General features: G+C 32.8%; 2 protein-coding genes across 3 annotated transcripts in view; one reads left to right on the forward strand and one right to left on the reverse strand.

The window, feature by feature from the left end:
* Positions 1–1,018: 1,018 nt before the first annotated feature.
* Positions 1,019–16,280, reverse strand: LOC144844393 (set1/Ash2 histone methyltransferase complex subunit ASH2-like). 2 transcript variants are annotated; one of them, XM_078701286.1, is made up of 13 exons: positions 16,203–16,280; positions 10,049–10,748; positions 9,630–9,719; positions 9,234–9,322; positions 8,811–8,998; positions 8,188–8,277; positions 7,657–7,853; positions 6,645–6,856; positions 5,960–6,127; positions 5,195–5,388; positions 4,552–4,644; positions 4,259–4,357; positions 1,019–2,055 (listed from the first exon to the last, which is right to left on the reverse strand). In XM_078701286.1, exons 2-13 carry the CDS (start codon positions 10,726–10,728, stop codon positions 1,873–1,875), a joined length of 2,283 nt encoding a protein of 760 aa, XP_078557412.1. In that variant the 5' UTR covers positions 10,729–10,748; positions 16,203–16,280; the 3' UTR covers positions 1,019–1,872. The 2 variants fall into 2 exon arrangements, with proteins under 2 accessions (XP_078557412.1, XP_078557411.1); XM_078701285.1 differs by having other exon boundaries at positions 10,049–10,762; positions 16,214–16,272.
* Positions 16,281–16,547: 267 nt separating this feature from the next.
* Positions 16,548–25,058, forward strand: part of LOC144845896 (uncharacterized) — a 16,649-nt gene continuing 8,138 nt past the window's right edge. Inside the window, exons 1-8 of the mRNA XM_078703400.1 lie at positions 16,548–16,809; positions 18,973–19,091; positions 20,518–20,623; positions 21,259–21,401; positions 21,969–22,090; positions 22,656–22,737; positions 23,034–23,166; positions 23,310–23,413. Coding sequence (XP_078559526.1) covers positions 16,725–16,809; positions 18,973–19,091; positions 20,518–20,623; positions 21,259–21,401; positions 21,969–22,090; positions 22,656–22,737; positions 23,034–23,166; positions 23,310–23,413 — 894 coding nt within the window. The 5' untranslated portion in view covers positions 16,548–16,724. The remainder of the gene's footprint in view (positions 16,810–18,972; positions 19,092–20,517; positions 20,624–21,258; positions 21,402–21,968; positions 22,091–22,655; positions 22,738–23,033; positions 23,167–23,309; positions 23,414–25,058) is intronic.

The raw sequence follows: 25,058 nt of genomic DNA on the forward strand, positions 1-25,058 counted from the left end.
TCATTTATACTTTTTAAATGACTTTTTGCTTATTATTCGATTCTCATATAAAAACCATTTTCTATTATATAAATAATGAATGTTTTTGAGGTACAAACGGCTTGAATTGAATGATAAAAGATTTGAATCAAATTAAATAAAAGGTAGGCTATGTCTACGTTCAATTCACCTTGAAACAATAATATTTATATGTTTTTTTAAAATAATATATTAGATACTATATTTATTTGGATTTTATAAACACACCTACTTATAAACGACAAATCAATCCAGGCCTAGCTAGCCTAGAAAGGCAGCGATACGATTACGAAACTTCGACAGGCAACTGGAACTCATCTAGGCTAATCCTGTTTTTTCCAACAATGAGATATGTTTCCATTAAATAATCAAAATCATACAAACGATTTAAAGTGTTTTTTTTTGTTTTTTTTATAATTTGTCAGAGAACTTTTATCACGGAAGATGGCGCTTGTATTATACTTTACTCCTCCTAATCAGTATATAACCACATATTAAGGCAGAAAAGATCACGGCTAAAACTGCTAGTATACTATTATTATCATTATGTACCTTTGCTACATAATACATACTTTTCGTTTTAATTTACCGCCTACCTAGCGCTGCCTTTTCAACAAAAGACGTGTGCATATCAGAATTGAAGAGAATTGTGAGTTTTGATATAATATCCCAAACGACGATACTCACATATTGAAAAATGAGAATAGAGATGATCCAAACAGTTAAATTTAAAACCAAATTAATTGTGGTCAGTTCTTTTTTTTCATATCATAATTTTCATGTCATTTTCACCACGACTGACACACTCTATCCTCCTCTTTTTTTTTAAACAGACCTAGTACTGATTCCTTATAACACGCATTATACTTCAAAACATATCAGAAGCTTGGTTTAATTGTAATTTTAATAGAAGTTCGTTTTAAGAATTAGAAATGAAAATACTATTTTGTATTGTTAAAATTGCTATATGTTATTGATTGTGAAATAAACTGTATACTCAATTATTTACTATTCAAAAACATTTATTAATTTATACAAAAACATTAGTTTAAAAAAAGTACACTACAATGTACAGTAATTACATTATCCACCGCTTATGGAAGTTAATTTAAATTCATATAATAGAAAAATTGATTTGGTGTACAATGAAATACATTTTGTTTTTAATATATGGCTAGGCTGAAGTTTGGTCAGCGATTATTTGCTGGTGGTTAGGTCATTTATTTCTCAACAGTCAATCATCAAATCACAATTTCTGCTCTGGGACTGACCGGTCAAGACATGTAATATGTCCAGAGTCGACTAGTCTCAGTGTCATGCTCTTTTTGAAAGTTAACCCTGACCATAGACAGCATAACGGCACAGCTAAGAAACTGTTTGTTTATTTTGGAAGTCCATGAGATGGCGAAAAGAGACATTGTACCCTTTATCTCGATGTAAGGCTTTCTAATTCAATTGTTTATACAGATAGACAACCAGTCCCTATCATCTTGCGATAATAAACCTTAATTTGTCTATGAAATATGCTGCCATTAGGTTTTGCTTTTTTTGTTCTTCATTTTATATTTGATACAGTAGCACTCCTATTAAGGGAACACACAGGGAACCAAAAGGTGTCCCCTTATAAGAGTTATCCCTTTAATAAGGGTTAGCCATAGTGTTAACATATATTTTCCCCCTTATTCATGCCATGGAAAAGTGTACCTTTAATAGGAGTGTCCACTTAATGTATCCTGAATAGGGATGTCCTAAAAAAAGAAGTTCAATCAAAGTAGTACAATAACTACTAGAGCATTCATACCAGCTTGACTGTAAGATTGTCTTTCCATGCCCAATAGCCACTTGTTCTTCTGTCTATGAATATGCTGCCACTAGGTTTTTTGCTTCAATGTAGACATCTTCATTTTGTACATGATAGAGGATATCTACTAGAGTGTTCTCAACGGCTGATTGGTTTGCTGCATTCTGGATTGGTTCATACTCACAAACATCAGTTGGAGGAGGGTGCTTGAAATTTGGTCCAAAATTTGCCCGCACCTAAACAAATATACAGTATTAGTTGGCTTCAGAGACATTTATTTATAAATAATAGGTTTTATTGTGAAAAACCAAAGTAAAAAGCTCAGATCAAGTGGCTTACTATGACCTTTAACTGACAGGAATGACCTCTACCAAGGCTTTAACCTTTAACCTTTGTGGGATGTAACCCACCCATTAGATAGAAACATATCAGCAACATAATATAATGTAAATTGTGTTTCCATTTGTGTTGTGTTTTTTAGTGTCTCTTTAAAATTTTGTATAGGTGTTAACTCTCTTCTCTCTTAACTCTCTTCTCTCTTAACTCTCTTCTCTCTTAACTCTCTCTTTTCTCTCTTCTCTCTTGACTCTCTTCTCTCTTAACTCTCTTCTCTCTTAACTCTCTTCTCTCTTAACTCTCTCTTTTCTCTCTTCTCTCTTGACTCTCTTCTCTCTTAACTCTCTTCTCTCTTAACTCTCTCTTTTCTCTCTTCTCTCTTTTCTCTCTTCTCTCTTGACTCTCTTCTCTCTTGACTCTCTTCTCTCTCTTCTCTCTTAACTCTCTTCTCTCTTGACTCTCTTCTCTCTTGACTCTCTTCTCTCTTGACTCTCTTCTCTCTCTTCTCTCTTAACTCTCTCTTGACTCTCTTCTCTCTTGACTCTCTTCTCTCTTAACACTCTTCTCTCTTAACTCTCTTCTCTCTTGACTCTCTTCTCTCTTGACTCTCTTCTCTCTTGACTCTCTTCTCTCTCTTCTCTCTTGACTCTCTTCTCTCTTAACTCTCTTCTCTCGTAATACTCTTCTCTCTTAACTCTCTTAACTCTCTTAACTCTCTTGACTCTCTTCTCTCTTAACTCTCTTCTCTCTTAACTCTCTTGACTCTCTTCTCTCTTGACTCTCTTCTCTCTTGACTCTCTTCTCTCTTCTCTCTCTTCTCTCTTGACTCTCTTCTCTCTTAACTCTCTTCTCTCGTAATACTCTTCTCTCTTAACTCTCTTAACTCTCTTAACTCTCTTGACTCTCTTCTCTCTTAACTCTCTTCTCTCTTGACTCTCTTGACTCTCTTCTCTCTTGACTCTCTTCTCTCTTGACTCTCTTCTCTCTTAACTCTCTTCTCTCTTGACTCTCTTCTCCCTTAACTCTCTTCTCCCTTAACTCTCTTCTCTCTTAACTCTCTCTTTTCTCTCTTCTCTCTTGACTCTCTTCTCTCTTAACTCTCTTCTCTCTTAACTCTCTTCTCTCTTAACTCTCTCTTTTCTCTCTTCTCTCTTGACTCTCTTCTCTCTTAACTCTCTTCTCTCTTCTCTCTTGACTCTCTTCTCTCTTAACTCTCTTCTCTCTTAACTCTCTTCTCTCTTAACTCTCTCTTTTCTCTCTTCTCTCTTGACTCTCTTCTCTCTTAACTCTCTTCTCTCTTAACTCTCTCTTTTCTCTCTTCTCTCTTAACTCTCTTCTCTCTTGACTCTCTTCTCTCTTGACTCTCTTCTCTCTTGACTCTCTTCTCTCTCTTCTCTCTTAACTCTCTCTTGACTCTCTTCTCTCTTGACTCTCTTCTCTCTTGACTCTCTTCTCTCTTAACACTCTTCTCTCTTAACTCTCTTCTCTCTTGACTCTCTTCTCTCTTGACTCTCTTCTCTCTCTTCTCTCTTAACTCTCTTCTCTCGTAATACTCTTCTCTCTTGACTCTCTTCTCTCTTAACTCTCTTCTCTCTTAACTCTCTTCTCTCTTAACTCTCTTAACTCTCTTAACTCTCTTGACTCTCTTCTCTCTTGACTCTCTTCTCTCTTGACTCTCTTGACTCTCTTCTCTCTTGACTCTCTTCTCTCTTAACTCTCTTCTCTCTTGACTCTCTTCTCCCTTAACTCTCTTCTCCCTTAACTCTCTTCTCCCTTAACTCTCTTCTCTCTTGACTCTCTTCTCCCTTAACTCTCTTCTCCCTTAACTCTCTTCTCCCTTAACTCTCTTCTCCCTTAACTCTCTTCTCCCTTAACTCTCTTCTCTCTTAACTCTCTTCTCCCTTAACTCTCTTCTCCCTTAACTCTCTTCTCCCTTAACTCTCTTCTCTCTTGACTCTCTTCTCTCTTAACTCTCTTCTCTCTTAACACTCTTCTCTCTTAACTCTCTTTTCATTTTATATTCTACTGTATAAAGAAAAGAAATAAATGTAGTGATTGATTGAACACTAGATGCGACCATCTCTGATAACTTTGTATACTTACAGCAGCATTCTTATAAAGTGAAATAGATGGGTAGTATGTCCCTTCATATACATCTTCATATGCAACTCCTTGACATACACCATTTTTATAGAAAATTACCTGAGAAAAATATAGATTTTGAATTTAAACATTACATAGCAGTATAACTAATTTATTGTTTATTATTTCTTTATACTGTAACCTCTTCAGTCAAAGAAGCCCAGTTGAGATGAGTGACTATGTGCGACAGTGGCTATGTGTGCACTAGTACTCTTACTTGCGCATATTGTAAATCACTAATGCATGGTGTTTACCTGAGTCCCTTCAGATTTTTGAAGACGCTGCTCAGCTTCCTGGATTGCATCCTTTTCCTCAAAGTAGAAATGACTTTTAAATTTGATCAAGGCCTAAAAAACAAAAATTAAAGTTATTATTTAAAGTATCTTTTCTCTCTAAAGTTTGGTTGCCATTAGAACGCAACACAACGGCATATCATCGACGCAAATTGTTGTATTGCGTAATCACAAGTGGGAACCGACAACACAACACTTCTACAAACATCGCTACCAGAATTCAAATCAGTTTGATTTTACGCAATAAAGTGATGCAAACATGGCATTATATAAAAATTTTAAAGAACCACAAAAATAAATTAATACAGTACAGCGTTTATAAATTATTCTATAGCTATTGTGGCAGTGAAATGAATACAAGGATCATTTATAAAATATGGTACGGTTGATATGTTGAACATACAGACAATGTATGAACAGTGGTGGATGACCGATAGGTTGGCATGACTTCAAACTGCCATATCTGCCATATTAAACGATCTCTTACCATAGTGGATCACGTTATTGACCTGTGATTGTGATAGAGTTCACTCTCTAGTAATAGAATACCTCTATGGAGTGTATGCAAATGTTAGTTGTTACAGTAAGTAATAAAAACACTCACCTTATCTTTGCAGGTAGGGGGTAACAGCTTGTCTGGAGGTAAACTATTAGGTAATTTAATAAAGAATCCGAGGACATCACCACTGGTGTAATCATCTCCGTAATGCTTGCCCCTACTCATATGAAACTTGGTTCCTTTCTTACTCCGCCAAGAGTAACTGAATTTGTCGTAACCAAGTGGGGCTTGCAGATTACCTACAATTTACATAAACAGTGTATATTTATAAAACATTCTGATATTAAATAATCAGAACAAGTAATTATTCATTGCATTATAAAATGTTTCTTTGAAAGACAATACAAAAAATAATGTCCTAGTTGTTTTCTGTTTATTTGTCCTGTCCCCGTGTCCCGCTTGTCTTTGTCCCTTTGTTTTGTGTCCAAGGCAGACCCGACTCAAGATCCTGTATCTTTCTTCCTTTTCCCCCCAGATTTATTTATTATTTGTTTCATTATTGTTCAATCATAAAGTAAATACAGGAAGTAAATAAATGTTACTTTGAATTGAATAACATACAGAAATGCAGTACAGTATATTAATTTACCCAAAAAAGGCAGAATAGAGGTTGTTGTTATCTGAGCTGGGTGGATCTAGACATTTTCAAGAGGAAGACTGAATATTTGAGCCACATGGCATTTTGAAAAATAGAGTTGCCCCACCATGGTTGGGGTTGAGTGGGAAATTTCTATTTTTGTTTTTTCCATTGTGTAAAAAAGGGCACCTGTAAAATTTATCCTTGCTGAGAGTTTTGTTAGTTATGTTTACCTAATGAGAGAGACCATCCTATTCTGGTACAGGTTTCTGGGGGCATGTCATCAATAGTAACTTCAAAATACCAGTTACCACGATTCACCCCATGTGTCGCCCTCACCATACTGTAGCCTTTCTCACCAGTCACTGTTAATCTGTCATCAGAAATCTTCAACTGTGGAGCTGTAAAAGGAGTGAAAAATAATAAATTATAATGAAAATAATGTAATGTATTTTAATGTTTTTGCAATCTGGAATTTTTAACTCTTTTGTGTATTTGTTATATTTTACCTACGATTTTGATGTTTATATATTTTTATAGATATTTTAATTGTCCGAGCTGTGGTGTACATAAAGCAAATTTCTAATATTATTGTATATTTATATTTGACAAATAAATGCTGTATAAGCAGTGTATTCATTCATTTATTTATAGTGGTTTTCTTTTTTAACCATAACAAACTCAACATGCCATTACTAATTCACAGGGCCAACATGCCACTAATCTCACTAAAGGCTTAATATTGGCTTCAAGTAATACAACCAACATTTTGCCATTCTCACTAATCCATGCCAAAAAGATCACTCAATTCGAGCCTAGGGCTGACATGCTCACTCATGAAAACCAGTACTAATTAAGATCGCTAACATGCTCACTTAATTAGAGGTCCAACACAAATACATATGTTTTGCCACTAACCTCTATCATGTAGAGCTAGAAGAACTTCTGTACCTAGAGCTGCTCTGTACAAATGAGCTGGAATGGGTTTGCCTACAAACTGATCATGGTCAAACGTTTTAGCTGGTGAATGAGGATCCTCTTCCGTGAGGATATAGCGATATCCATCTTTATTGTAAGGATGTTCCAGAGGATATCCATGAGGAGGAAGTTTCTGAGATGTCGAGAAATCACTAAAAGTTTAAAAAATGATCTTAAAGTTGGATCATCACTGAATTGATTTCTTGAGTCTGAATATTAGAACATTAACAATCAGATATACTGATACATATATTATAAAGGCATTAATGTAAAATTATATACTAACTAAAATTACATGCATGGCCTGCCAGCATTATTTTTTTCTCAGCATGAAAATCATGAAATAAGGTACGATATAGGTCATTACAGTATTCTGCAAGCCAATTGTCTATAGATCTGAAGACGAAGGTTCCAACCAATCGAGGCTTTATTTTAATAGTTAAAAGAGATTATTTTTAGAGTGTTAACCGACAGAAGTGCGATGTGTATTTATATGTTAAAGTTCTTCTTTTTTCCTCTCTTCAGAGAGAGAGGCTATTGTTGGTTTATCCAGGTAAGCTGTGCACAAAATAGACTAGCTTTCTTGCAATTCTTTAACATAAAAAATAATCATGCATTATACATGATTTCTGGCTTAACATGTTGCGAAACAAAATAATGAGGCCTAGCAACTAAACAGCGCTAATTATTTGGTGATAAAACAGGGACCAAACACTATTTATAAAATTGGTTTTTTTTTATACGCATCCAACAGCAAGTAACTTGCCAATTACAGGATGGATAAGTTATTTTTATAATTTATCATGCTTATAAACTAAGTCTCATTTGAGGTTTAGGGAGCAGAGTTGAAAGTTATTGTATAACCTGGCACTACCTAGGTCAGGAATGAACCCTGGACTTTTGGATTGGAAGGCAAGTGTGTTAACCACCAAGTTACAGCTGCAGTTCTTACCTTCTAGCTTTTTTGCTTGACAAAAGATTCTGACTGCTATCTAGACCCCCTTTCCTTTTACTACTCCGACCTTTGCCAGAAGACGAATTTAAACTTGAGTTGAAAGAACCTGTTAGCAGTGAACTCACTTTCTGCCCTAAATCGCTTTTTCCTTGCAATGTTTGTTTTTCATAGCTAGGGCCAACTTTAGACAAATCCTTCAATTTTAAAAAGTATACAAAAATATGTTTTAAATACAAAAACCTAACCATTGATGTATCATTTGATCTGTATTGTTATCTAGTTCAAAGTATGATTTTGCTTTATTTTTTAGTTAATTAATAAAAGTTAGTGACTTAAATTAAATGTTTATTTTCAAGACTAAGTTTATTTACACATATTTATTCTTTATTCTCACAACCAACAGTGCAAAACACTAATGACAGGTAGATAATAAAATATACACTTAAAAACAAGGTACAATAATTCAAAAAAATATTGAAATTGAGAAAGGCTACAGATACAATTAATAAAGTCAAAGCTAGATCTTACATCGTCTGCAAGGCCAAACAAAGGAAAGTCTTCTTCATTTTCATCTTCATCTGTTGGTTTCTCTTTCCCAATGAAAAGTTCTGGGTTGCTCTGTAACAAAAACAAGTATTAGTAAACATAATCTGAACTTGAAAACTTGATAAATGAGGAATTTCATTAATGTTCTAAGGTTACAGGTTATCACATGTTTTTAAAAGTGTTGGGGGAGTAAGTTAGCTATAATGGTTTTTAATGGTTTTAAATTTATATAGCGCAAAATACAAATAGTCTCTATGCGCTGTTTAGCACAAGTGTGAAAATGAAAATGTTGATGTAAAATAAACCATGAAATAGCTTAAAAAACCGAATAAATTGACCAAGACAACAGAAAAAAAAGTCCGAAAACGGAATCTCACATCACCACACTGTTTCACTAACTTGTCAAGACATGCTAGCTATTTATTCACAAGAGTCATAGTGATGTGAGCATCTGACTATCCTGCCTAACAAACAATAAAATGAATAAAATGTATATGAAAAAAAAATGGTATAGAAATACTAAATCTATAATGTTTTATTATAGGGTGAAAATAAATGGAGCGAGATTATAAATTAACCTAATGAATATGATATATTTAGCATACCATAGCTTTAACAATTGAGTTATGCCATGTGGTTGTAGTCCTGCGTGGCATGGCACTCAGATACTCCCAATGTCTGTTGATATAAGGAACAAGCTCCTTGTCTTTGGAGAACATTCGCTTTGCTTTATCAGCCTTCTTCTGTTGATGTGTTAGATTAGCAAGAGCAGCGACACACAGCTGACTGAAATCTAATAAAAAAAAACAAAATATAGTAAAATCTCCCAACAACGAACTCTCTGAAAACCGGAAAGACTGTTCTTGAGGCACAAAAGGGTCATATATGTTTTTACCATTAAAAACACATTCAGAATATCAGACTAGGCCAGACTGAAGGTGGGAGAGTTGACTGTATATTTATTGTGATGTCATAACATGTATCATTGTGGAATGTTTGAACTAATGATATAGTATTAATAAACTTACTACAAGTTTTCTTGGTAAACTGCTCTATACTGGATGGATGGCATAACCGACAGGTGAACGAATATGCTGTCATAAAAGACATACAGTAACTAAAAAGAAACAGTTGAATTTAGAGAAGATAACAATTAAAATAATTAAAGCTACAAAACAACAAAACAAACAAGAATATAAAATATAATATTACTTTTTTTTGCATAAGAATAAATGTAAAGAATTACACGCTTTATTGGTTAGACTGGCTATATTCAATGGAAAGTTTGACTATGGACTGGCCTAAACCAGTTTATTACAACCTCAAGAGGTGGTCTAACTTTATACAGGTCTAAATAAATTAAGAGCAGTGTAAATCGTGTCTTGGTGAGGCTATATTTTATTTTTTAATAACAATTGTCATACCCAATATTAATTGAAACGCAGCCAGCATGAAACCATTTGAAACATCCACTACATTGAAGCTCTACACCTTCCAAAGTTCTCTCTTTACCACTAAAATTTTAAGAAAAACATCAAGAATTTTGTATTTACAGTTACTGTCATACTGGTCTACACTATTCAATTCAATTCAATTCAACTTTTATTTCTTCCTTCAAGAAAATGAGGTAAACATAATAAATTCCAGTAAAATATATAACGGGTCAAGAATGAAAAAATTGATGACAAAAAAAGTGTGATGTGCCCAAAATATGGTAGTGATATGACATCATCATGTCTATATATGGGCACATCACATTTTCTTGTCACATAAAGTTTGATAGTGTAGACAGAGCTTTAGGGTATGTTTACAGTGAACGTCAAAGCACAAAAATAATGATTACCAATAACACTCTTCTTCTTTCATCTTTTCATCTCCATTTTCACTTTCTTGCGAGACGTTCTCCTTTTCATCATCATTGGCAGTGCTGATACTGTCCGTGGTCTCAGAAGCTGTATCTACAGCATCTATTACCTTAGATTCTACTTCTTTCATTTCGACATCTTTACATTCATTCTCTTCTAATTCTTTTACAGTTTCATCTTTACTGTCTGCTTCCTTGATCTCAGATTCCTGTGGAGCAACCTCTGGCACTTCTGCAGGGACAATGGCTTCACTAGTATCTTGAGTATCGACAGAGACTTCCTCTGAAATGGTTACTGCGGTTGATGATTCTGTAACAGGGTCTTCTTCTTCTTTCTCATCTGTCTTTTTATCATTGTCTTCTTTTTCATCTACTTCCATTTTTTCAACTACAGCCTCATCAACTTTCTCTGTATCAGCTTCTTCCACGGTAGCTTCAGGGAGTGATTCATCACTGGCATCTATCTCCTTGACAACTGATTTAGAATAATCAGGTTCCTTAGCTGTAGGTTCTGGTGGGATTGTTTCTTTAGAACCAGTTTCTGTAGGAGCTTGAGTTTCAGATGGTAGCTCCTTGGCATTTGGTTCTTTAACCTCGGAATCCTTTTGATCACTTTCTTCGACGACCTTATTATCTTCTTCTGTTTTATCCGTTTCCATTGGGACTTCTGATTCAGTTTCTATATTAACAGAACTACAAAAAAAAAAAAAAAATGCTTTAATACCATTATTATACAGGCACCAGTATACACACACCCAATAACAATTCAAAACCATAATTTCTTTTTTTGAATTTCTTTATTTGGTAATCAAGGTTAAAAGACAATAAAATATAATACATAGAAAATAGAAAAAACAATTGCACAGAAAAACAGGCCTTGATTACAAGGAATGCCAAGGAAAGTTAAAAACTTATTTCCACATTCTCTTAAGTAGGTCTGTAACCTAAAATTATACCAACAAAATCATTGGGTCATTGGTTGGTAATTTTTTGTGCATGCAAAATTCAATAAGATAGAAGGCTTATTACATCTACATAAAATAGGAAATTATAAGTTTATTTTGTTTTCTCTCATAAATTCAAATTTATTGTTTTCATGTATCTTTTGTACAGTACAATTATATTTGCGAGATCTGGGCTTGTACCTTCTTCTTTCTTAATTTTGTTTAAATATATATTGTTCATTGAATCAATTTTGTATATGAAAGGAGAAAATAAATGTTGCTTTGAATGAATGAAAGATCTACAGTAACTTAAGTTCAAAAAGACAAATTTATGTTTGTGCATTGACTTCTCGGTCACATCTCTAACAGTCGTCACATCGTTGACGCAGTGCGGTAAATTATAATCACCAAGGGACGCAATTTACAAGCTTGTTTAGTTCTCCGATTTCTACAATTTATACACCTTTCTGCTACTTGATGTATTTTTAATCTTTAAACAACAAATCTGTCAAAACAGAAACAAGTTTTGCTAACAGATAATCTACGCTATAGGAAATTAATCATTCTAAAAATAGAGAGTTTACTAAAGATTTGAACTCAAAACAAACAGTACTGTAAACAGCTATACTATGTTTACCTATATAAGAATAGGTTATTTATAAATTGAAATCATATTATTACATAAATATATTTAACTCAAATTAAGAAAAAATAACAATGTTTCAGAACATATACATTTTATATTGTGCAATTGTGTATTACTGTCAGTACAGAAAAAAAGGTAAATGTCAACTGGCATATGAATAAAATTGAAAGTGGCAATACTCAAGATTTAAACTCAAATTAAGATAAATTTGACAGTGTTTTTCAACAACATTCATTTTAATTATTAGAAAAAGGCCATACAGTATCATAAGAATGTTTATAACATATTAATATACTTGAGAATTAGATTTTTAAATTTATGTACCATACATTTATTGCTTTTTGTTATGTATATATAGTATGTTCTCTCTCTATGGATATTTATCTTGAATAAAGAATGAATGAAAATAATGAAAAAAAAAAATAAATTATTCAACACAAGGTGTTAAAATGATAATCATAATCAATTATAGATATTCAAACTAAACAATTTAAAAAAAAAAAAAAGATTTTAATTTATATTATAATTTATTTATGCTATAATTTATTTTCCTTTCACCATAGCAACGGATGGGCTTAATATTGTGAATAAATAAACCTACATACAATCCATATTTTTTAATTGCGAGTATACAGTATAAATAGTTTTCTATCTTGATTCTTTTTCTACCTTTACAGATTATAATTGTATTACTACTTAAGTACAGTAGGTTTCTCTTTCTAAGCAATCCTTCTCAATCTTTTGCTTTCGTAGATTTCGTCCCCTTTTAATTTACTATTAGTGCGATACGAGAATTAAGTGTGAATTTAAATTGAATATTGTAGCTTATTATTTTCTTATGTAATCATTGTTTTACCTTTTTTTAACCTTGGAATGATTCATTGAAATAAGCAAAAATTTTCTTTCTGATTTGAAAACACACCCATTAGGTTAAATTTGAATTTCTGAATTGAAATGAAGTTGCTATCCTCAGCGTATCTCAAAATAACAGAACTTCAACCCATGATTCATTCATTAGGGTTTGTGTTGAATCACCATCAACTAGTTAAGATGGGAAGCCATGTGTCGAAACAAAAACATGTTATCTTGCCTGGCTACGAAAATGAGTTCAGAAAAGCGGACATTTTGCAGATATGGCACCTGCCTAGTTCAACCGAGGGTAAGTTTATATTAAAACTACAGTACTTTTGCAGTAGCGATTGATTCAGGATTTCGAAATAAGGGCCTAAGGCTTAAAATTGTGGAACCAAGTTATGAAACTTGAACCTAATGTCCTATCTTTTGCAATGTAAATTCCGATAACAACCGCCATTTCACATTGCGCTTCCAATTTGCCAACATAATATTTAGAACACTGTCTGTCAAGTTCACCGCAAAGTTATCACTTCACAGATTGACTTAAACAATTGGTGTTATCTCAAAAATGCTAATTAGGTGATCATTTAGAATAAAATGATCACCTATTGTTATTGTATAAAATCTTTATTATTAAATTATTATTAAAGTTTAATGTCAATGATTACAAAAATTTCAGAATATCTTTCAAATAATATAACTTAATCCTAATAAGCTTTCCAGCGTGATCACTCATCCGTGACGACATTTATACGCCATTTTGCGAAATCACATTATCAATCATATCTCCATAATTCATTATCACATATTAATGAAATTCACTACACGTAAACTTCAGATCAAGGGTAAAAATATTAGCAAATAAAAACGCACGCGCACGTAGGTTCATGCGCGTGATATCGCGCGTTAAAAATTTAAAACGCTCAAAATTAAGTTTTGATCAATTTAGAGCATGAATTAGGCCATTTGCGTGTTTCAAAAAATTACTGCGCAAAAATGCGTTTTTGCGCGCGCGATACTTAAAAAGCGTAAAAAACATGAATTTTGTTTACAAATCTCATTCTACTCACCATCCTTAGTACATTCACCAAATTTGAGTCAGTTCCGACTTAAAATAACGCTATACGAGCACGTTAAAAATGACAAAATGCGCACATTAATTTTACAAAAGTTCTGAAAATGGTGAAAAATAGGTCTTTTTTAAAATGAAAATAATTCTTCAGAATGCAAGATGACCCCCGATTTTTTTAACTTATTCTGGAAGCCATTGAGTTGTAGATATGAATTCATGTACACATTTTACGTACAAAATGTTTTGACGTCATCAAATGGCCACTTGAATTTAAAAATTAGGATTTGTTATCTTTTTGTGTAGATTATCACATTCAACAGAGCGCATCTTGGTTATGTGTGCTCGAATTTCGCACAACTTTCAGTATGTGCTTGCTTAATTAATTATCTTTATCATGAGTTGACACTATCTTCATTTTAATGACGTCATCACGCGTAAAAACTTGAATAACGTAGGCCGTGTAATTTCACCTTCGCAGTAAATTTGAATATCTTACAGCTCTTCAGAATTGAAGGTTACCTTGATGATTATAATTTATTATGAAAGCTGATGAAATGTAGATATTAATTCATATAAAAATTAAGCCTATCGGATGTTGTGACGTTAACATATGGCCAGTTGAAGTGAAAAAGTAGTTTTTTCATATTTTTCGTCAAAGTTATACACAATTCAAAGAGCGCGCACAGCGCTTCTACGTGCCAAATTTTTTTCCAAATCTTATATTTTTTTGCTCAATTAATTATCTTTCGAAATTGTCATCTTAAAGTTTAGTTTGATAACGTCATCATGCCAAAAAATTAGAACATGTGTGTCCCGTAATTTCACCTATGCTACACTGTATATAGATATACAGTATATACTGTACATATTGTATATGGCATATAGGCACAACTCAGCACTATAAGCATATAATAGGATGGCATACATCAACATTTTCCGATCGTATGTTAACGTACGTGCATGTTTAAAAAAAATTAATTTCAGTAAAATGATAAAAATGATCACCTATAATTCGTCAAAGTGACGAATTAAATTCTAGTTTTCTTTTATTATGGTTCAAGTTGTGAAAAAATCAATATTAAAAGGTTTGCACAGGGTTTATGTTTTTAGTTTTGTGATTAAAAAATGTAATTTTTCAAAATATTTATATTTTTCACCCCAAATTCAAATTTACAGTAGCAATTTAAATTTTTGTTCTGATTTAAATTGTCTGTTTTATAGTTCTAGTCATAATGTAATCAATATTAAGTGATTTGGAGGAGTTTGTGCAAGGTTTGTGGGGGTTTGCACAAGATTTTTGAGTAATTTAGCAATATCCCTCTAAAGGATCATTTATAATTTTAAAAAGATTGGAATTCATTAAAATCTTAAAAAACTTATTCTCAATTGTCCTTCAGATTCAAAATGAAGTATTTGCAAATTGGAAAAACAGCAGATCTGGCTGGCATTTTTCAATATTTTTGCTTAAGTCATGTTATTGTTAGTGTAAGTAGTGCTTAAGCAAAAATCTGAAGACTCACTATCAAACTCACCTCTTTTAACACAATACATGAAGTTGAACCATGGAGTTTTATACCTCCATAAAACAAACAATATATTTTTCGTTATGTATATAGATACGGTACCGTATCTATACTTAGGTACGGTCATTACAGTATAGAGGGCGCTATGTAAGCATAGATGTTAATCAAATAGGTTATGGAAATGGTTTTCTGCAAGCCAGATGTGTGGCGTGGTGGGCTTGAGTTGAGGCTATGGCTTAGTGGTTGCTGGATCGATTCTCTGCTTTTAAGAGAAAGTATTTAGAGGGTTAGGTTTTTAATATTTAAGACGATTTTGAATAATTAGGAAGAGTTTGAAATAGAGTAATGTAATTTTATTTTTACCGTACCTTTTATCAAACAGAAGTTAGGATACGTTACCGTATCTTTAGCTACGAGGTATTTTTTAAAATAAATTATTTAAGGGTCTTTCACACCTGTTCCGGCATGGTTCCGTTCCGGCAAATTTAACGGCAATGTTTCGTTTTAACAACGCTCCATGCGGCTATGAGCCAATCGATATGCGTGTGAAAACGAAACATTGACGTTCTATTGGATTTGCCAGCGCCAGACCGGAACCGTGCCGGAACAGGTGTGAAAGACCCTTTAATTAAGCAAAATCGTATTCATTCATTCATTGACTAAAAAAATATATATATTATATATACTAGGCCTACTAGGCCTAGTTAGCTAGGCCTCACCTAGTAGTAGGCCTAAATATATTATTTCATAAATTGCCAAGTTTGATAAATCCGAGACACCAGGACAATCACTATATTCTTATTTTATTTTGCTATGTTGTTGGACGACGACGTACACCCAATTATTGTCGCATTTATTCCATGTGGGACGAAATATCCAACCGAATCACACGACGTAAGAACAAGACGTTTTTGGCCAGCCGTCCCAGACGGTACACCAGCGTCCCCTCACTTTTTAGGCCTAGCTAGTATAGGCTTAACCAAAATACAACATGTAACAAAGGAAAAAAATATGTACTTTAAGTAAACTTAATTGTAAAATGCATTATCAATAATACCGCAATTGAAAATATACTTATTGTTATTATTAAGACAGACTAAGTACCTTTTTTCAGATAATTCGGTAGCCATGATTCGCCAAAAATTTTAAAGCGTGTGTTTTCACAATAAAGTTCAAAGGTCAAACAATGTCGAGAATATATTTTCATTTGCTAACTGTTTGAAAACATTATTTTAGAACTCTGAAATTGTATTTGTTAACTTTAAAATATATTCAGATTATAATTGAATATTGATTGTATAGAAATCACCCATTATTTTTTTCTTTTTCCTTTGAAAATGAAATTTAAGATGACTCATTTTGGTGAATTGTGGGTAAATCGTTGGGAAACACCACCTTGATAATTCTTTGCGATCACACATCATCGGTCTAAAAAAGATCATCACACTAATTTTTTGACGGAGAGCTCAGCTGAGAATTCAAGAATAATTATACTACAGACGTTCGTTAAAAATAACCAACGCATCAATTATTGTTGGTAAATTATCTACTATGAGTTTGGCACTAAATAATTGTGAGATATAGAGAACTAAAAGTGCAACTCTCGTTAAGCGCGATGAAGAAACAATTTTCCAAAGAAATCGGGAAGGTCTTCACTTTCGGCAGGGATCAGGTTACCGTTGAGGATGTTATTGCAGAAGGTGGGTAGGCCTAGACCATAATATAGCCAATTTTTACAATCTTGTTATTCTATTATTGATTATTTTATATAGATATAAGTATATAGGCCTAGAACCTAGATGATTAGGCCCCTAATCAGTTTTATTTTCAGCATAATTAAATTAATATAGGCCTAATATTAATATAAAATAATATTTATTTGTCATCAAGATTGTTTTTTTTAATTAATGATCATCATGCATCACAATTATTGCCTGCACACACACTACTTTATTATATCATGGAGCAACAATTTCTCCGTAATTATATATATAACTATAAACGTGCAAACTACTACTATTTACTAGACTATAAACTACTAATAAAGGATTACAATATATGATTGTGTTTGCAATGATTGTACTGAGTATAGCAAACTTTGATTTCAGACTGAATGTTAAATCGCCTAATAAATACAGTCTCGATTACTGTGTACTGTTTTAGTACTCCATGATTGGGCTTACTGTATGTGTTTATGCACGATTTTAATGGTTTGCGCAATTTGAAGATTAAAATAAAAGGTTTTATCAAATACTGAAAATAGGCCTACATCTTACCCTGTTTCAAATTGGGATGCACAATTTGTTTAAATAAAAAACCTCAGTAATTAAAAACAGTTAGATCGCACAGCAGCTACAAATAATGGCAAACTAGCCTAAAATAGCAACAATATTAGATTTGAAGAAATCAAATTTAATTATGCAAATTGTGAAGTAGATTTTTATTACACTGCCAGATGTGCAGATAACCGCTGATAAATAAGTATAAAAGCACTACGTACTAGTCCATCCAGCGTGTAAATATAGTATTTTCTATCGGCACAGTTGACCAGCACAGTTGGTGATAGAGGCGCAGTCAACCATGAAAAAAATAATTAAATGTCCTGTACTATCACCGTCCAGGTGAACTCTTATACTTTCTTTGTAATTTTAGTGTTATACTGTAATCTTGAAAAATGTTTATGAATACATCAAATGATTGAGTTAATGAATTACTGTATGATATATTTTACCATAACCATTAACATTAGTTTCCTGTATGCTTTAAAAAATGTGTTTTGGTAAATTTGAAACAATTGAACAATTTGTAAATTCAACTTTTTAAAATACATCAAGTAAAAGTAGATTTTGTGTAATACTATTCTTTCCACTTGCCATCATGTGTTTATGAAGTATCATTTCCTCAACAATAGATCCCTGGATACTATCAAATATTCTGTCATAAAGGAAAAACATAATTAATATTTAGGTCAAGAAATGAGACAGAATGACTAGAAGGAACTGCTTAGTTGTGACCATATTGATCCTTGATATGGCTAAATTTACGGTGTCTGGATATCAAAAACCACACCAGTTCGCACGGAATAGCCCAGCCAAGTGTTTCCTGTAGACCAAGACCTAACCTATTATCAGCTTGAAAGTCTTCCTGTTTTTCTCGTAGCTTGCATGCAAAGGTGTTAATTTTAGATTTCTTTGTCCACGTGGTTACTAGGATAGATGGTATCAGAAATTTTGGGTGACATTTCAAAATATGCAAGGTCTACAAGTGATGTAGCATTCTGTACTGTCATTCATAGTACATTTTTCATATCGCTTAATCGCTGTTCAAAATTGTTGTAATACTAGTAGTAACTTTTTAGTCTATAATAAAAAAGATTTTAAAAATAAATTTGCTTAATTTTTTACACATTGTGAAGATTTTCTAGTGGATAATTTAAAATAGATTCTTAGCCCTCTTTATTTTGCCAAACTTAATTCATTAATTTGTGTCCGTTCTGAGTGAGAGATAGACCTTGTCAACGAATTTATAATTGCAAGCATGGATCAGCTAGGGACTGTTAAACTGAGATTGTTATTTGTACAGCTATGGTATTGGAATGTGATTCAAGTTCTTCAATTTGAGATATTTAATTTCAATTTTAGAATTTTTGATAAATAAAACACTCTCCAAATTGTGATTAAATGATCTACTATATGTCTAAAAACAAGTGACATTAAATGTCATTGGGGTAGCAAATGGACATGCTTTATTTTAAAATACATAAATAGTAATTTTATACATGCATTGGAAGCTACCTTTTAAGGTTGTTTAACTTGGTTTTTGTATTAAGTTTAATTTGTTTATGATTTTTAATTTGTCATTAGGAGGCTTTGCTATTGTGTTTCTTGTGAAAGGACGATCGGGCAAGCACTATGCCCTTAAACGGATGTATGTGAATAACGAACATGACTTAAATGTGTGCAAAAAAGAAATCAAGATAATGGTAAGAGAAATCAAAATCTTTTTTTAGGGACTGTATCAACAAGAAAAAAAACCCTGTTGACCTTGACCTGAGAATCTATTCTAGCTAATGTGCAAGTTCCTACTGAAAACTTGACCTTCAAGAAATGATCACAGATGTACCAAACACAAAACATATTTTAATACAACAAATAATTTCAACAACAGACTACAGTACTATGTTTGAGGTTTTAGCAGCATGAAATCTAATTTGATGACATCATCCTGTCTTGACCAAGAGCTTTGTAATCCTTGTAATAACATGCAAATTACACCAACAAAAATGAATCTGTTAAACATTATTGCCACCAATACAGGTTATTAACCTTGGAAATTGAGTTAAACTGTGGCTAGCAGGTTTGCATGGAGTGAGCTTTAACATGGCTATAAAGAATATAACTAAAAACAGATTTATATTAACATACTTATTCCATCTGTGTTTTATAAGATGGTTTGCTTATATTCTCTGCTACTATCTCGTAACTATCTCATATTATTTCATATGTAAACAATTAAAACTAGTTCACCATGCCATACAACTGTCTTTGTTTAGACTTAATTACTGAGGAATTTCAGTCATAATGCCAAATATAGTCATGTTGTACATGTTGTAAACATTTCCTAATAAGTCCATTGGTTGTATCATGGCGTATTACTGTATACATTACACAGTAAAATCTTGTTGGAAAAAATATTTGAAACTTTGATGTCTAAAAATATTAAAATAAATGTCTCAGATACAAGTTTGTTACTTACTGTATATGGTACAAACATTTTTATTTTTATGCTTGTTTATCACAAACCAGTAAATAAACTATCATCAGGTTGAGACCTCTCCTAAAAATTTTAATTCTGTTAATTATTAATTGATTAAGCTTAATGAATGTGGGATTAAATTAATCTTTTAAGCTGTCACCTTCCTTTAAAAAAACATGTCTTTATTGTAGGTAAAAAGGATTAAACGCTTGGCCACCTAAGGTTATTCCAGTGCTCAGCCAGCCTACACTTATATATTATAAAACCTACTAATAATATTGCCACCCACTCAAGTTGATGTTAATTCATGGAATACACAATACAGACTCTTACATATTTTATAGCCTCAAGTTATAAGTTCATATTGAAGTGTATTTTGATTAAATAACATCTTGAAATATAATTAGTTGTATGGTAATCATTGAGTTATAAATAAAATACTACGTACTTGTTTATTAATTACTTATACAGAGTCACATTCAAAACATGTAATGCTTATTCATCATACCTATTTCTGTTGTTTGAATTTTTTATTCGATGGTACAGTACCATTGTCTGATTGATATGAATTGAGGTGTATTTAAATTATTTTGCTATTTTATACTTTATAGTAAAGTTAACAAAACCTTAACATCAACATATTTTTCTTCCAGTCCACACTGACTGGACACAAGAACATTATCCCCTATGTTGACTCTTCAATAACAAAGACAAGTAATGGCATCTATGAAGTGCTAATTCTCATGGAATATTGTAAAGGTAAATCACGTCATTGTTTATACAGGGGTACCCCTCTCAAGCTGAGGTCTTCAGTTCCAGTTAGATTTTTCATGCAAGTTTGAATATATATATTATTTAAGCCGTCCACACAGCCTAATTTCAACACAGCACCTACTCAAAAGACCTCTTGGTACCTGAAAGTAACTCAATTCAATTCAATTTTATTTTCCAAATAATATTTTGTTTTACAATGATACATATTATTACATTTTAAAACATAAGGAAGGAGCTAGAAAATAGTGTAAACACTACTCAAGTCCAGCCCCTTTAACATAAATTATACTTAACTAAATTTTACAAATATGGGCAATAATTTCATTAAAACATTAATTTAGTTTTAATATAATCCTACCCACCCTAGTCTCCATCAGCCTAGTATTAACCAAACTTTGCAGCTTGTTCGTACTACAATGTAAAGCTTCATCTACACTATCAAACTTTATGTGACAAAATAATGTGATGTGCCCATATATGGACATAATGGTGTCATATCACTATCATATTTGGGTATATCACTACCATATTTGGATATATCACTACCATATTTGGGTCCATCACACTTGTTTGATAGTGTAGACAGATTTATATTACCTCACTATTTTGTTTGTATGTAGATGGCCATGTTGTTCACCTGATGAATGAAAGATTAAACGTTGGTTTTACGGAACAGGAGGTTTTGAAGATATTTTGTGATGTCACCGAAGCAGTGTCTCGTTTGCATCACTGTCAGACACCAATCATACACAGAGATTTAAAGGTAAGAACATCTTCTAGCTCTATGCTTAAATTAACGATCAAATACACTAAAGATAAGCTTATGTCGACATGGAACTCAACTCAACTGATCTCAACTCAACTATCTGAGAGAAACTAGTTGCATAAGAGTGCTTATGTTGAGCATCTGAACGAAACCAGTGTCGTCACTGGAACTGATTGTAACTAGTCATGTTTATGGAAACATCAAACAGACTGCTACTGGTCATGGTAACTTACCCTTACTGCACGTGTGACGCGATTCAAAGTTGTCAGTTGCGCTCAGTTCCGAAGAAAATAGAACATGTGAAAAGAACTGAAAGCAATTATGTGCCCAAATAGTGATACGCTAAAATATAGTAGTGTTATGACATCCTCATGTCCATATATGGCACATCACATTTTGTTGTCAAACTAGTTTGATAGTGTCTGTCAATCTATCCAACACAATTTGTAAATTACATGTGTCTTGCATACATATTGTAAACTCTTTAGCATGAATACACAGTATGTAAAAATCATACATAAATAATAAATCGTAATAAATGGATTTTACTTTTATGTTTTTTAGGTTGAAAATGTGCTAATTCATCATACTGGAAATTACATGCTGTGTGATTTTGGCAGTGCTACTGGTAAAGTACTAGACCCTAAAAAACAAGGAGTTCAAAATATTAAAGATGAGATAGAAAGGTATGCATTATATTTCATACTTATATTCTGACAGACCGTTTCTGGCTCTGAGCCAGGAATTCTAAATGATGTAAAGCTAACTCCAAACACATGATAATAATAATAATAAAAAATTTAGTTATAATGCGTTTTAATTCTATGATATTTAAATAATCCTATCTAGGAAGAACAGATTTTAATAATAGATTAAGTAGACCTATGTGACAGTGATAGTGGGTTGATGTTACAGCACACTGTGTGAGATGGAATAATATGGATTACTGTATGAATTACCCAAGTGTTGAAAAATCATACTAGTCATACAAATATCAGATCAATCATAAGGCAGTGTAGGTGTAAAGCAGGTCTATGATGAGCACACTACATCAGACCAACAGCTTTACATCCCATCCAAGGGATGAGGCAATGAGAGTACATTGATACAATAGGCCACACATTCTTGTCGAACATCCATTACCATTATGCTATATAGCTCTCCATATAATGAATAGATAAATTGAATACAGCATAAGGGAATTCATTATAAACTATGCCTGGCATAAACATGTTGTCTTTTTTTTTTCAGATACACAACAATAAGCTATAGGTCACCAGAAATGATTGACTTGTACTCTGAGACGCCTATAACAACTAAGGCAGACATCTGGGTAAAAATATTTATTTATACTGCCTTTCAGTTGTTTCATTACAAATTGATCGTTTATTGTATCACATTGCACCCATTCACATTGAATTATTAATAGCTATCAATTGTACTGAAAACAGGCTGTGACAAAATTGTTTTTAAATATCACCTACTATATGATTGGAGTTACACAGTATTTGATGACTGCCAATCACCTCCAGAACTAAAGACTGAATAATGTGTCATAATAATAATTATTAAAATCATTAAAGTATTATTTGTGTATCAATGTTTAAACTATGTATGTTTCTCCTCCAGGCTTTGGGTTGCTTACTATATAAACTCTGCTACTTTACACTTCCATTTGGGGAGAGCAGCTTAGCAATTCAAAATGGCCACTTCACCATTCCTGATGATTCAAAGTATTCACAAGACATGCATTATCTGATGAGTAAGACAGATTGTTATATAATAGATATGTAGATTTATTCAGATCATGTGGAGGGGATGTTGTTATCAACTTACTGTTAAACTTACATTGTAATAGCACACTCTCATTTTATATTGTATTTTTTCTACATTTCTCTCTTGTAGATTATATGCTAGCAGTGGATCCCATTAAGAGGCCAGATATCTACCAGGTTTCCTACTTAGCATTCAAACTGAGAGGCATGCCAACACCTGTACAGAACTTGCATGTAAGTTATTACTTATTGAGCGACACTTTTGGCACCTAACAAAGTAAAACTTTTGGCATCCAACAAAGTGACACTTTTAAGATCCAACTAAGTGACACGTTTGGAACCCAACAAATTCAACACCTTTAAGACCCAGCAAAGTGACATTTTGAGACCCAGCAAAGTGACACTTTGAGACCCAGCTAAGTTTCCCCTTAATAAGAGTGTCCCAAATGAGGGAGTTGATTGTTACTCTTTGTACATATTAGTAGAGCAGTTAGTGCCATAAAAATAGCCAAGTTGTGCACTTTATTACCAAAGCATGAAACTTGCCACAAAGTTTCTTTGATGTATATAGATTAAAAATATCGGGGGGTGCCAAGTGTCCAACGTCCGGTATGGCGGCCATCTTGATTTCAAAATGGCCACCATAAAAACAAAAAGTGTTCATATCTTGGCAACTATAAACAGTAGAGACTTGATTCTGGTGTTAAATTGTTCACAAACCACATATTTGTATTTGCTCTAATGAAAAGTTTCGTCGAAAAATGACCGGAAATGACGTTTCATCCAGTTTGACCTTTGACCTCTTATCTGTATATCTCGGTAACTACTGATCATTTTCAATCGATTTTGGTGTCATTTTGTTCAGAATAGAGACATTTATATTTGTATTAATAAAACATTTTCACATAAAATGACTGGAAATACAATTTATAACCTTTGACATATATAAGTATGTGAACATACTGTATGTGGTTTACATTGGTATAAATGCACCTAATTTTTTTAAACAAAATAAATGACACTTAATGCAAAAATGACCAGGAATTATTATTCTGAATTTTTGACTTTTGATGTGATAGGATAGGCGTAAAGTATGACAGATCACTGAGAAACAGCATTCACTGAGCTCATCTATGCCGACTTGTTTGCTAAACTGTGATGTGTCAATCGTTGGATAAAAGTTTTGGTCCTCTCTCCTTCATCTTTTTTTTTTTTTTTTGCAATGTATTATACCATATGGACAATTGTCTGAAATAAAAGTTGAAGTGAATTGTTAGATGCCATTTGGAAATATTTTTGATGTAAAGTAGCATTCTTTCGTTGGCCTCTTTGATGTTGCATATGAGACAAGTTCGGAAAGTTCTCATTTTCATGAGTTAAGAGAACACCGTCTTTCAAAGTACATACTACAAACTTATCCTGCATTTGTGCAGTAGACCTACTTTCATTAGTCAGAAACTCAGATAATTCTTGTTCATTTTCGTTGCATCTAAAAAAATGTACTCCATTTTTATGGTAATGGGCCTTTGCTGTAAACCATCTGAATCCGTTTTCTCGATTTTCTCTAGTCATTGATTTTTTAGCAAAATCCGAACCAAATCAATTCGTAAAAGACATCTCAATATAATTATTCAAGTAATTCTCAAATTAGTGACATGGACCTACAATATACTGTACTAGACCTTTTTAGGCATCCACCTGTGGACTTTCACTTTGAAGGTCTTGGTCTCCTAATCATACAAGAAACAATGTCTAATTTAATCAATCAAAGTAGTGGATCCAGACAAAGAAGGGGGTGTAAGACCATCCACAGACAAAGAAGGGGGTATAAGACCATCCACACACAAAGAAGGGGGTATAAGACCATCCACACACAAAG

Source organism: Antedon bifida, chromosome 6 (genome assembly GCF_963402885.1).
Source record: "Antedon bifida chromosome 6, ecAntBifi1.1, whole genome shotgun sequence".
Lineage (NCBI taxonomy): Eukaryota > Metazoa > Echinodermata > Crinoidea > Comatulida > Antedonidae > Antedon > Antedon bifida.

Bases quoted from the DNA above. Each gene is read 5' to 3' on its own strand.
- LOC144844393 (XM_078701285.1), bottom strand. From the start codon at position 16,239: ATGGCTACCGAATTATCTGAAAAAAG. The intron at 5,389-5,959 runs GTAAACATAACT...TGTAAATTGTAG, and splicing joins AGGATGGTCTCTCTCATTAG to GTAATCTGCAAGCCCCACTT. The intron at 4,358-4,551 runs GTAAACACCATG...TATTTTTCTCAG, and splicing joins AAAAATCTGAAGGGACTCAG to GTAATTTTCTATAAAAATGG.